The sequence below is a fragment of the Cydia pomonella genome, chromosome 3, assembly GCF_033807575.1.
Source record: "Cydia pomonella isolate Wapato2018A chromosome 3, ilCydPomo1, whole genome shotgun sequence".
NCBI lineage: Eukaryota > Metazoa > Arthropoda > Insecta > Lepidoptera > Tortricidae > Cydia > Cydia pomonella.
In genome coordinates this window covers 30,928,799-30,942,518 of record NC_084705.1, presented here as the reverse complement: position 1 = coordinate 30,942,518, position 13,720 = coordinate 30,928,799, and the positions used below count along the sequence as shown (strand labels likewise).

The 13,720-nt window shown below is 37.8% G+C and overlaps 1 protein-coding gene across 1 annotated transcript; it reads right to left on the bottom strand.

Moving 5' to 3' along the window:
* Window positions 1-485: 485 nt before the first annotated feature.
* Window positions 486-5,397, bottom strand: LOC133516682 (uncharacterized). Its single transcript, XM_061849704.1, has 5 exons — window positions 5,373-5,397; window positions 5,166-5,292; window positions 4,320-4,401; window positions 1,637-1,772; window positions 486-493 (listed from the first exon to the last, which is right to left on the bottom strand). The coding sequence occupies exons 1-5, from the start codon at window positions 5,395-5,397 to the stop codon at window positions 486-488; spliced, it is 378 nt and encodes a 125-aa protein (XP_061705688.1).
* Window positions 5,398-13,720: the final 8,323 nt, after the last annotated feature.

The following is a 13,720-nucleotide window of genomic DNA, read 5'->3' as shown; positions in this document are numbered from 1 at the left end:
ATAGCGGGAAAGGTAATCATGGTTTATATCCCGGTCGATTTAAGTGTAGTGAAACCAAACGTGAATCATTCAAAACTGTTAAGTGTATATTCAAATTAAAATCTTACTGATCGTTTACTACTGTGGTGCTCTTGTTGCATTTTTCACAGTGCCGCAGATTAAAATGAAGTTTAGTGTTTGTGAATAACGGAATACCTGGCCTCGACCTTTGTAAGTGCAATTTCCAGTAAAAGATTAATTTAAGTTCAAACGGATTTATGAGGCTCTTTCTGCGTGGAATATAGATAGTTATAATGTTATCAACGATGGAGTTTGTAGTAGGCTGGTTCGAAAAAACACTTTTTCATTAGAGTTTTTGAGGTACCCCTAACTTCTTTTACCAATTACTGTCTCTCTATCTGGAATTTCCTTAAGTAACTGAATGTATTTTTTTTTTTTTACAAAATATGTACCTACCTTTAAATATGTACCGTTGTATGTAAATGTTAGTTATCTGAAAGAATAACTAATAATCTCAAGATAAAGTAATTTTTCATACATCCTAGGCTGTAGTTAGTCTTAGCTGCTACACTGTTTTGAAAGATTAATATTATTTCATTGCATGTTTGAGAAAAGCACTATACCTCGCTACACTCGGCCGTCTACATGTACTTGGCCGGAACCCCTTACTTCCCGGCCTCTTTTATGTACTATATATTCTAATTTAAAAATTAAATAGCAGAAATTATCTAACCTACGACCACGGTTCTCTATTAGGGTGCATTTTGACCAGAGATGTGCTATGCTGTGCTATGCTATGTTTATTTATTTATTTATTTTAAACTTTATTGCACATAAAAAAGAGTAAAACAGGCGGACTTAATGCCAATAGGCATTCTCTACCAGTCAACCATAAGGCAAACCAGAGAAACTTCAAGGTGGGTGCAGTGATAATTAAACAAAAAAAAAACGTAAATTTTAAGCGAAATAAAATTTCTAAATAAATACTATAATGTATTATGTAATTGTAAATAAATACTATGAATACTAAATATGTTTCATTATACCTTATGACTATGAGTACATAAATATATACATATATATGGATAAACAAGGATAGATACATATACATACAATTGCACGTGCGTTATGGGTTACTTACCGACTAATTCCCACTACGCCTGCCTTAGCATATATGTATGTTTTCATACATTGAAACATAGCTTAGCAAGCATATGATATCTCTGATCGAAAGGCACCCTTACAGGTCTACCATATCCCTTCTGATAACGACTTAACCCTAAAGAAACCCAGTAAGCAACTTTCTTCTGCCGGTTCTATGTCTGTGTAGAAAAGCGACAACCTTGCACTGGTATTCTTCCAGAAAAATCCAAGCTACTTCTTATCGTTTATAGTTTGAGCCAGCTCGAGTAACAGAAAGTAATAAGTTATATTTGCATATACCCTAGAGGTTCAGGGAGCTAACCGCGTAAACAGAAGAAGCCAATTCAAATCTGGCCTCTGCCACTGGAGCGCCTGGCTTGATTATTTTCTTTTTCTTTAGTATATCATCTATGCTCAGCAGTGGGCGATAAAGGGCTGATATAATGATGATGATATGACATCTATTCCAGTTTATAAAAGTAAGTGAACTTACCTACTACTACCATTTCGGCGGCTTTAATATCTGTGTGAAACAGCGGAGCATCAGCTGACACTTCGCACTGATACTCTCCTGTCAGAGTTCGGTCTACTTCTGTTAGAATCACCCGGTTCGCGTCCGAACCTGCCACCTGTGGACATAAAACAATCTGTATGAATAAGATAAAAAAAATCATCAATTGCACAGATTCAAGAGCCCAATTCAGCGTTAGCAATCTTTTACTAACTATTTTGGTCCAGTGATCCAAAAAGCATCGTGGCCTCCGAAACGAGAGCGTGCCACCTGTCCCGATCCTGCGTAACTTCCTGCCAGTTACTGACGTGAAGCTGAAGCAGATTCGCCGCCACAGTCTTTCCAGCGATACCAGGGAGGGGGGGATTCGCAGATTGCGGGGATCTTTCTCTTTTCCTCTCACTAAGACGTAATTAGATCAACAGAGCAAAATGCCCGCAATTGACTAACTTCGATTTTTCCGATTATAATTTATAGCCCTGAGCCGACCTACCGGACGGTGACCAGTCGTCCCAATAACGCCCTATTGATAGCAATCTTCAAGGTCATATCGAAATAAAACCAAATTAGTAACAAGTTGTTGGATCCGAATTGGGGTTAGTAGTAGTAATAGTTAGGAATTAGGTATTTTGACGAAATTTCATTAATTGTATAGATAGGACTCGGAATCGAGAAAGGAATGAATAATTTGGTCAAAATATAAAACTATTGATAAGTAAATTACCAATAGGTAAATAAATCATAAATTCTTTAAGGTATATGTTTTGAAAAGTGGTTACCCACCGAGTTTCTTGCCGGTTATATTGGGATAGCCTACTCCAATTGAAGGGGAATTTAAATCTTCTCAGATCAGAGGTGTAGGGTTAGAGCCGGCGTAGCTTTATTTGACGTTCATATTAAGCGCATTATAATATTCCCACTTGAATAATAAACTATCTTTATCTTATCTTGCCCATCTTAGCCCAGTGCCCTGTCATCTAAGAAATGAAAATGGTGAAGAATGAGAATGATCGGTTTAAGAAGGCTCATATATGGTGGAAAAATTCACTGTAATGAGTACGGTCTTAGTAGCTCAGATGGCAAAGCACTGGGCTAGCGATCCAGTAGTCGTGAGTTCCAGTCCCACCCAGGTCAGTGAAATTTTCCAGTTTTAATTTGTTTCTAAGCTTATTAAAACTTTTTTCTGGAAATGAAATGCCTGTCAAAAACTTTATTGAATTCATTTAATTAAAAAAAAATAACAAGCAATTCACGTATAAAAGCCACGGATCAAAAATGACGCCGCAGGTAAAAACCCCGCATGTCCCGGGTTATGTCAGCTGCGGTGCCCTATATTCAGTAAAGCCCCGTGTCGGAGCCGTTAAACTGAACAATTTTATTTAAAAACAACCGTACCCTTACCACGAAGCCGACTTACAAATTATTTTAAATTCGTCTCAATTTGAAATCATTTATCCGTCAACTCGCTCTTAATTATATCTGTATATATGGTGCCATTTACTAAGACGCGCGCCTTGACTTGTAATGTCATGTTATTAAATGATAGATTTGACAAAACTGCGCGTCATCGTTGATGACACGAACTATATTAGCTTAGCTTACCACTCCATGTAATTATGATTTTATGTTTCTATTTTTGTTTAACCCCTCGGGCTACAAAATTACAGTAAACAATTCAATGGGTTTCATAATATCAATGAAGCCTATTCAGACTTACATTGTGACATCAAAATGGTATCCAATTTATGTCCGCCTGCATTTCACTTGTATTATATCCGCACATGTATTGGCGTCACATTTAGATATCATGTTTGAATTGGCCTCAATGTCGGTTATTATTATAGGGGCCGAGTGGCCGTAAGCTCGCGTAAACTCATGGTAAGGGTATACATATTTCCGTGTGGGTTAAAAAAGCTGTAACTTTGTTAAATACTAATTTTAAATAACAGGTATTTTTATCATACTACTGATTCAAACTTTCAGGATTTTTACACATTATTAAATTATAGAACGGGACTTAATCGCTCTTTTACCGCCGAAGTTTCAAGGTCGGCGTTGTCCTCGTCTCCGAGAAGACTGGCTAAAGTTGACATCAACATCTTCTAGCTGAGCGGGCGGTATTTTTTTGATGACAAATTTTTGACGGTTGCGTAAATGTATTTGTTCTTTGTTTACGTATTACGTTATTAATCAAATATAACATTATTTAGTTCAGTTACGTTTTACATAAACACCATATTTCTGGCGTGGTTAGGGACTTTACCAAGCCTTTCTAGTTCTTAAAAGTGTTAGTGTTTAAAAACAGATAAGGTAAGGTTACCAAAAAGGTGTATTTACAAAAGATAAGCCCGATCCGCTAGCTGATGCGGTTGCACGGAACGGGTGAGCGGGTTTACGAAAAATAGTATGAGAAACGCTAAACTGGCACGGACGCATGGATTTTACCTACAATGGCAACGGCTCACGTGCGCCCGCTCCTGCAACCATGCCAGACTATGGAAGCCTTAAAAGACAAAATTATAATCCAACAAGGAAAACAAGAAATTGCTCAAAAAAGCCACATTCTGCCCACCCGACTCAGAGCCTACCGAGAGCCAAACTTAAACTGGTAACTGCTATCTGGTGATGCAAATCCTTTGCGGCATTTCGGGACAAATGTACTTACGTCGACTTTGATCTCAGCGACGGGGAACACTTTCGTGGCCGGCGACTCCTTCGGCACGTAGCGGTAGAACTCCATCATGTTTCTGTTATTGAATTATTACGTTAATGTGGTATTTGTAGAAACTGCTTGCGTATATTTTTATGGGCCATAGTACAGGCAGTGGATGGAATTACGGAGGGTAAGGAAAACACTCTTTATATATGAAAAAGTGTCCGTCAAAAAACTTTAAACAGGTGGCGCCACGGTACTTAGAATATTTGATCAAAAAATTTTTACATCATTGACAGCGCACTTCACTCCGTAATTAACGGCTAAGTTCATAGCTGTTCTAGCGCCACTCTGGAAATATTTGGAACTGTGATTTAAAAAACTGCAAAATTAATCAATTATCTAAACTGTAATTAATCTGTAATTGGCTCTGTAATTCTATTGTAAGTTCTAGATATATTTAGCGCTGGTGAGTTTTCCATATAATAAAATAAAATAAATAAATAACTCACATATGTGGGGCTAAGCTCTTTATCATTTGTCACCATGCCTGTCACGTTCTAACATGTAAGTAAGTGCGAAAGTGACGCATGACAGGTGATACAAATGCGACCATGATACCGTTGCTAGAAACTTTTGCAACTGTTCTCCCATACGAGAGTTTTCTCCTTACCTCTACCCTCCATAGATGGAACTTTGTCAGGTTTTGTAGCAACGAATCTATGGGTTTAGTTTAGGTACTTTTATGTATGACAATCGATCAAAAACAGTTCACATTGAATAAGTTCCTAGTATATACTTTCTTGATTTATATGCGTTATAGGTATCTGCAAAATAGTGGCAAGTTTACCCCCATACCTGTACCACCTGATAGAGTACAACTGGGCACCTTCCAACTCGTAAGTACACATCAGCTCCGCGCTCGTGCCAGACAGCACAGCCTTTGGTACGTGAATGTGCAGAGATTTCAGGGTGTTCACTGTACCTGGAACAAAAAAAAAATATTTTAACCCTTTATCCGCTAAGGACGGCAAGTGACACGCGCCACTACGGCCGAATATCTACCTTCGTGTATGGAGACAAGGTTCATGATGACGCACTGCATACGATAGACGGCATTCAGAAGGTAAGGGTAAAATAAATATTTTTGAAGGAGATTAATGATGTGGCATATTGCAAGGTGCAGTTGAATGGACTGGGAATTTATTGGATTTTATGGAATTGCAGTCTCATAGTTTTCATATTATGTGCGGTTTTGGAAACATTTTATTCAACTCCAAGTTTATAAGAGATGCTCAAATTATGTACACTTGATCATATTTAGAGATAAAATCTTCATATAAAGTGAACTGGAATCGGCGTAATTTCAGAGATAGGTAACTAGGGTTAATACTCGTATAATTTTGGACCAAGCTAATTCTGCATTGTTGTGACAAGTAATGTGCGGAAGTGCGACTACAAGGGAATTTCTATGAAAATATAACGTTTATAGTGGCACTCCACACTTTGTCACTACCTACAGATTCTGTTAGCTTAGACACATTTTAATCGTCATTTTGTTTATAGTATATTTGTCTACTACCTAATTATTACATCACGGGCATGTTTTTTTTATATAAAATACACATTACACTAGTTCCGTAAAGCAAACAAGAGATACACAGAATATTTGGTAACTATCCGGTACTCGACCTATCTGGTTTTTATTTTATTATCCGGCCAGATACCGGATAGTCACGTACTTTCCGGCCGGATACCGGATAGTATCTTTACTTGATTTTGGGGTAAAAAAATTGAATCCAAAAACGGTAACGAGCATAATCATAATACTCGTTTATAATAAGGAGTCTATATTCATATTCATATTCCTTTTGATAAAATTACAAATTTTACACGTCAAAGAGGAATTTCAATGGTCTAAAACGGACTCAAATATAGATCTTCGTTCCTGCGTGAATATTATCAGAATGTTGCAGTTCTGAGGCAAAATATTTCCGAGGCTTATCACGCACTGCGTTTCATTGCGGTTTCAAAAAAAAGCGGCCAAGTTAGTGCTAGTCGGACTCGCCCATGAAGGGTTTCAAACCATTTACGACGTATTAAAAAACTACTTACTCGATCTCGTTCAAACCAATTTTCGGTGGAAGTTTGCATGCTAATGTACATCATATATATTTTTTTTAGTTTTATCATTCTCTTATTTTAGAAGTTACAGGGGGGACACATTTTACCACTTTGGAAGTGTCTCTCGCGCAAACTATTCAGTTTAGAAAAAAAATGATATTAGAAACCTCAATATCATGTTTGAAGATCTCTCCATAGATACCCCACACGGGTCTGACGAAAAAAAAAAACTTGAGTTCCAATTCTAAATATAGGGAACCCCCAAAATTTATTGTTTTTTTTTTATATTTTTGTGTGAAATTCTTAATGCGGTTCATAGAATACATCTACTATGACAAATATTAAAGTTTTAAAGGAAAATCTCAAAACATGTCTGTTAATTTAAAAAAATATATTTTGCTGTTTTCTTCGCCAATATGTAAATAGAAATAACGAGTCGTGTGTAAAACACACACATACTAACAAAAATTTTTTTTGCCGAATTTGACCAAAACTTGGAGTTGCAGGCGTCGGCTAGGGTACGGAGACTGCTTTCCATCAGGCGGACCGTATGTTTGTTTGCCATCGACGTAGTATTAAAAAAGAGCAAACCGGGACTGGAACCTCAGGTGGCATGAGCTGTCTCTGCCAAAAATGTGGGAGGTCGTGCCGCTCACGCATCGGCCTGCACAGTCACCAAACCCGTTGTTTAAACAGCAATGCTTAAATCGTCTGCAATAGATGCAAAGGCCTGATGAAAATGATGATGATGAGTATAAAAAAAGGCATATAACATATTTTCGCTCCTTATGGAATTCGTAGTAAAAATATGTCGGGTTATGTGCTCACAGTGTATAGTTTTACAAATTATCTTTAAAATTTCACATAAAATTATAAAATACATTCCAAGGAAATCCCAAGATTACGACATCTCATAGCTTAGCGCGGACCGCGGAAGAAAGGTCATTACTCAACTTTAAAGTGACAGCAACTTCAGAGAATGAATAACGTTCACCTCCATTATTTTATGATTATAACGTGGAGGGTGGCGGCAAAAATCAAACAATGTCATATTTTCAAAGGCTGTGGCAAAGATTATTTTTACTAACAAGTCAATTCAAGTTTAGGTTATTAAGGGTATTCACCATTATCACAATGTAGTAGATAGCCAAGTATTGGATAACTAAATAACAAATAAATTGCCAGATAAAACTTTCTTCCAAACTTCATTTCACTTTATTTACTAGTTAAGCTTATTTGAAGATTATGAAACAGCAACGATGACTTTACTCGTCAGATAAGTGGCAAGTAGCTTACTCAGGACTTTACGTGGACATTGATTGGATTACTTTACTTGGACTTGTGAAACAGGCCCTAAATCTTATTCCAATATAATACTGATCTGTCAATGTCAAAATGACGTTTTTGGATTCGAGTTTTAGTTATTAGATCTCATTCTAATATGATATCCATCTTAGTTTCAAAAGTGATGTTTTCGGTTTAAGGTTAACATTATTCGCAATTCAGCAGGTCCTAAAGGAGACTGGAATCATTTGATATTGGAATGATATCAGATCCATGTTAGATCACATTATTATATTGTTGAAATTGGCCTGATGTATTACTAGTAAAAGGTTTGTAACTGCAAGCCGATATTTATCGCTGTATTTCAAACGTGCTCCTTATAACTAATTTAGGACTTTCAATATTATAGGTACAATAACTTTTTATTCCACATCTCATCTCAAATAATAACAATTCATTAACAACAGGCGGTCTTATCGCTACAATGCGGTCTCCTTCAGACACCGTTTTGGACATTGCTACTTGCGTTTAGTAATACAAATACAAATATTTTATTAATAACGCCAAGTTACATGTCAGGTACATTATATATCAAATTTAAAAGTAATTGAAATATTTTTTGATTTTAATATACACATTATGATATAGATACACAACAAACACTAATGTGTAAACAGGCCCCAGAGCGATGACCACACTTACCCCTTCACGACCTAGGGTTCTAGCCAAGATGACAATCGGTAATAGAATACTTTTATAATGTATGGAAATAGTTACGTGACTTTTCATAGCAGCTGACATCCCTGCCTGTATTGTAAATCGCATGCAATTATTTGTGACGTTAGTGTCTTAATCATTTTAGCCTTCAGTCGTCCACTGCTGAGCGTAGGCCCCTCTTTGTTTTGTATACGCCACGCCGGTCCTGGGCTAGTCTCATCCACAATGGCCCCGCGATTTTCCGAATGTCGTCCACCTAATGAGCCAACGGACGCCAGGCGCTTCTTTCATCCGAAAGCGGCCACCAATCCGTAATCATTTTGGTCCACCTGCCATCACCCTGCCTGGCAACATGTCCCGCCCAATTCCATTTAAGCTTGGTAATGACGTTACCTTGGTGACCTAGTGCTCATCATGAACGCTTTATAATGCGGTCCGGTTAATTTGTGAAATTGTCTCCTTCTTCCTAGCGTTGTCCCGGCATTTTGCCACGGCTCATGGGAGCCTGGGGTCCGCTTGACAACTAATCCCAAGATTTGGCGTAGGCACTAATAATTAATAATTTGTGTGTGTTGAGTAATTTGTGAAATTGTATGAAGCGAAAATATTTTATTTTTGCAGTAACATAGGTCGAACTTTACGGCTTAAAAATATAAAAAACACAAAACCCGCACCTCACTATAAAAATGACTACATTTAAGGCATTTGTCGTCACAATTTGCGAGTGCAACATTCCACGTCCATTTAACGAGCGCCGGGAAAATAAAACATGGCGGCAATAAAACACAGACTATCACCTACTAGATAGGACATATGGTAACATTCCTGTAAATTTCCTTGATAAATAGGGTTGGCCGATCGGAGTATTTTACAAATGGCGCCAGCATAGGTTTTACCTGTTAATCCTACAAAAAGGGTTACAGTCTTATTTTTGTTTTGGAATTTAATGGCTTTTTAAGCCAAATCTCATAGAACAAAACTAGAGAGAGATAAAAGCTATGCTGGCGTCATTAACTGCAAAATTGATGTAACGCTGCTGTGCGTTCGTGATTTGAATATCACTTTATGTTGAGCTACGGTCAGCACACTTTGATACTTATATTTTGCCAGTATATATTTAAGTCCAAATCAGCCTATAAACATTATAACATTTATAACAATATCATGAGCACATTTTAAAGTTGGAATGCAACTTTTGTAAAGCAACAGGAGCACAGATATATTCATGAAAAGAATATGATTTCAGAAACAGATCAGGATTGGTGTATAAAATTGTGTACGCTATAACTGAGAAATATGGCTTGAAGTGTAAATTCCTCGAGAAAAATAAATAAAAGAGCTTTCATAACACTTAAAAAGTCAAGGACTTGTCCAAAAGAACCGGAAATATCACCAACATTTAGATCTAAGTCGTTAAAAATGTATCCAAAGCATTAGCACCAGGACGAATCTTAAGGGCAATAAGAATGGGGCCAGTACAGCGGCGTCACGCACACGAATTCGAGCCAATCGTGCAGTCTTCAGTTCGTATCACACGCACGATTGGTAGCAACTATATGCATTAGACTGCATGATTGGCTCAAATACGTGAATGACATCAGTGCAGCGCAAGTCCTTAGATATATGCCAATGATCCAAAGGAGACTGTAATTCTCTAATATTGGCCCAGTATAAATTGTAACTGGTGATAAAAAAACATATGTAAACCCTTCGCAGTGCGGGATCGTCAGGAGGTATTCTGTACAATAAAATGTTGAGCACAGAGTGAACGAACTAGACGTGTGTCGAAAATTGTTTTTAATTGGATTGTTCGGTGGACGGTTGCGGATTGAAAACAGAAAAGAACGGAGCGTTAAAATTTTCAACCGACATTAAATTCGTCATAAACAACATTCGTCGACAACCTTTTGAACGCCAACCTAAAGTCGTCGTTACTAGTCGTGCCCACAGCATCAAGGACAACCTATAGGTGTTATGGCGGACGCTGTCAAAGTAACCTTCACACTTTTGAGTAAGGTTTACATTAGTTCTCTTACGTCTGGGACTTTGGCGTTTGTGTTTTTGACATAAAGCGTTCAAAGGGTTAAAAACCAGTGTACAAATTATGTAATGTTTTAACAAACTATGAAGCTATGAAACTAAGAAGCATGAAGTATGGAGGAGGCTGCGCTGGACCGTGAAAAATGGAAATCCCTTCTGAGAGCCCTATGTCACTGATGAGGGATAAAACGATAGCATCATTATCATCATCATATGAAAAGTTAATAATGAAAATATAATAAAATCGTAGACAAGAGCGGAAGATTTCTCCAGCAGCATACAAATATAACAATGGAACATAATTTAATATAGATCCCGATAAAACAAGAAAATGGACGTGCACTTTTCAATATTTACGATCATAAATTCTACTACAAACACACACTGCGAACGGCCACCAGACAAACAGTAGATAGGAATATCCACAGGGAATAGAACCGGCGTCTACTGGCAAACATGTTGGCAAAAATGTGCAAACAATGGCTATTACATGGCAGGTTTCGTTTGTATCTAGCAGGTTCTATGTATACGAGTAACGCTATTGCTGTTACGGGTAGATGTTTCTTTATTAACTCCCGACGCAAAAAGGTTTCACACCAATGTCTGTCTGACTGTCGGTTTGTCTGTGTCATCATAGCACTCCAACGGATGGACTAATTTCGATGCGGTGACTTTCCTAAAGATTGGAAAAGACTCTCAAAAAACCGCGGGGAGTGGCGCCACCTGGAGGAGGCCTATGTCAAATTCAATGCTGGTGTGGTAATCTGAATCTGAACGATACCTTCAAAACTCCGAATGCAATAATAAAGATTCATAAAGGTTTCGCAATGTCCGTTTGTTCGTATGTCGGTGATAATGTAACTTGGCATGTATGAAACATATCAAAATATGAAACAGTTGCCTTTTTCCTTTCTCGATTTCCTTTCATGTCACTATATGATGTTACTATAAATGTTGTATTGACTTGTAAAAGAGCCCTTGAGGCCTACTTGCAGAATAAATTTTTGAATTTTTTGAATTTGAATTTTTGAATCGACTTGAAACTTGCTCGTATATATCTCTGCCTACCCCTTCGGGAAATAGGCGTGATTATATGTATGTAGGAGTTACTAATAGAGTAAAGTCAATGCTAGATTTAAATGAGCTTTTGAATTCTTTAGATTTCTCTGGAACTCTCACAGTTAAATGCAGCAACTGCCTCAACATTTCCAGAATCAACATGAAACTCGTGCAGAATAATTAATCTGCAAACGTAACGCGTGATAAAACACAGAAAACATGGCTTCACTCTGGTAAACTTTACTGAGTAATCAAAACGCGTGAGTCTGCATAAAATATTCCCATTCGGCGCATATTAAAATAATATCGGGTCCGCAAACGCTAGGATTTCCCAAATAGTCTGTTTCATTTCAACAAACAAACCATAAATTCGGAGATTTAAAAAGCTTTTATCTCTTTGTTTGCTAGGTTTTCTGTGCGATACCGGGATAGCATAAACTTCAGCTGTTAAACTGTGACGCGTTTTTAAGGTTTTCCGATATCGGTGCTGGTTTACTAAGTGGCTTGTAAGCGTGCCAAATCCTTGTAGAAGATAAAAAAGTAAAGACCTAGTGTAAAGATGAGTGTGCGTAGACCTGCGATAATGCTGTGCTGATGCTGCTGTGTTCGAGCGATGCACGCGCACGTTACGCAAGCGGTGTGGGGTCACTCATAAGGGTTCATACATTACAATGCGCAAGTGCACGTGTAGACACACGCATCCAGTGTGCACTGGCGTAAAGGTGCGTTTTGATCAGAGATGCGTGAGGATACGTAGCGAGGGATGTGTTTGTTAAGAAGCACAATCCGGAGGTCGCGGGTTCAAACCCCGGCTCGTACCAATAAGTTTCTAGGAACTTATGTACGAAATACCATTTGATATTTACCATTCGGTTATCGGTGAAGGAAAACATCGTGAGGAAACCGGACTAATCCCAATAAGGCCTAGTTTACCCTCTGGGTTGGAAGGTCAGATGGCAGTAAATTTCGTAAAAACTAGTGCCTACACCAATTCTGGGGATTAGGTTGTCAAGCAGACCCCAGGCTCCCATGATTGAGCTGTGGCAAAAATGCCGGGACAATGCGAGGAAGAAGACTTAATTAGTGTAGTGATTATCTCGGTTCTTTACAAACACATCCCTCGCAACGCATCCTCATACATTACTGGTGGAAACGCAGACTTAAGTTATGACGACAAAGCAACACTGTATAAATACATTTTGAAAGCGATATAATATATAAAAAATACAGTCGTCACGTCGTGATTTTTGAAAATTATATCGTAACATATCAAATATATTAGTAGTATTTTTAGTCATAGAGTGCTCGACATGTTTCGTTCCTTAATTTATTTATAATGGTGTCGCTTAAACGTAATGTTGCCATGTCACGACAATAAGTATATTACAAACTGTCTCACTGTCTCAAAATAAAGTCTGCTAATGATCCAGTTTGCGTTGAATTTTGTGTTAAGACATCTTAACAATCTGTCCAATTTGTCTCGGAAAGGGCTTAGCTGTCTGCCCGAATGACATGACAGATAACATCAATCCTCATTATAACTTTTTTAATCTTCAAAAACAAATCATGCGCCCAAATGTACCAGGCAATAATAAGTTGGTAGTACTGTCAGATTTGAAGAGCAAAAAGAGGCGATAACAGCGACGTCGTTTAGCGTTATGACCCAAGTTCTAACGACGTGCCATAAACTGAGTATTTACTTTCCCCACCTTCGAGGCAAAGGTTTTGAGGTAAAAATGTACTGCACGGCTATCGTAAAATCTAATGCCTCGCGATCTCTGCTCTCCTGGTGCCCGAAAACCTTTGTCTCTCTATTTTAATCGTTCCCTTTTTGTGGTTGTAATAAATGATGGGCTTTCAGTTTAATGGGGTTGCCACAAAATCTTTTTTACTAGTTTCATAAAAAGGGTGTATGAAGGTTAAAGCTTAACGGCTATTCATTTAAAACTTTTGAGGCGAAGTACAGTTTCATATCGTGGGCTATAATGGGCATTCTTGGCAGAATACAATTTGTTGCTCGGTACCTGGTACTTTAAATGCTACTGTCCATACGTTGCATTCGATCTGATTACCAATGCGATGAATTTGCCATGATATGCGGAATTCATGGTCAATTGCCTGGGATTTTAAAGTTCACGTATAGTGTTTCATTAATCCTAAAACCCAAAAAAAGAAATACCAAAGGGTTG

Excerpts from the sequence above, each read along its gene's own strand:
- LOC133516682 (XM_061849704.1), bottom strand. The coding sequence starts at position 5,397 with ATGAACCTTGTCTCCATACACGAAG. Across the intron at positions 5,293-5,372 it reads CCTTGTCTCCATACACGAAG|GTACAGTGAACACCCTGAAA; the intron begins GTAGATATTCGG and ends TTTTTGTTCCAG. Across the intron at positions 4,402-5,165 it reads TACTCTATCAGGTGGTACAG|AAACATGATGGAGTTCTACC; the intron begins GTATGGGGGTAA and ends ATTCAATAACAG.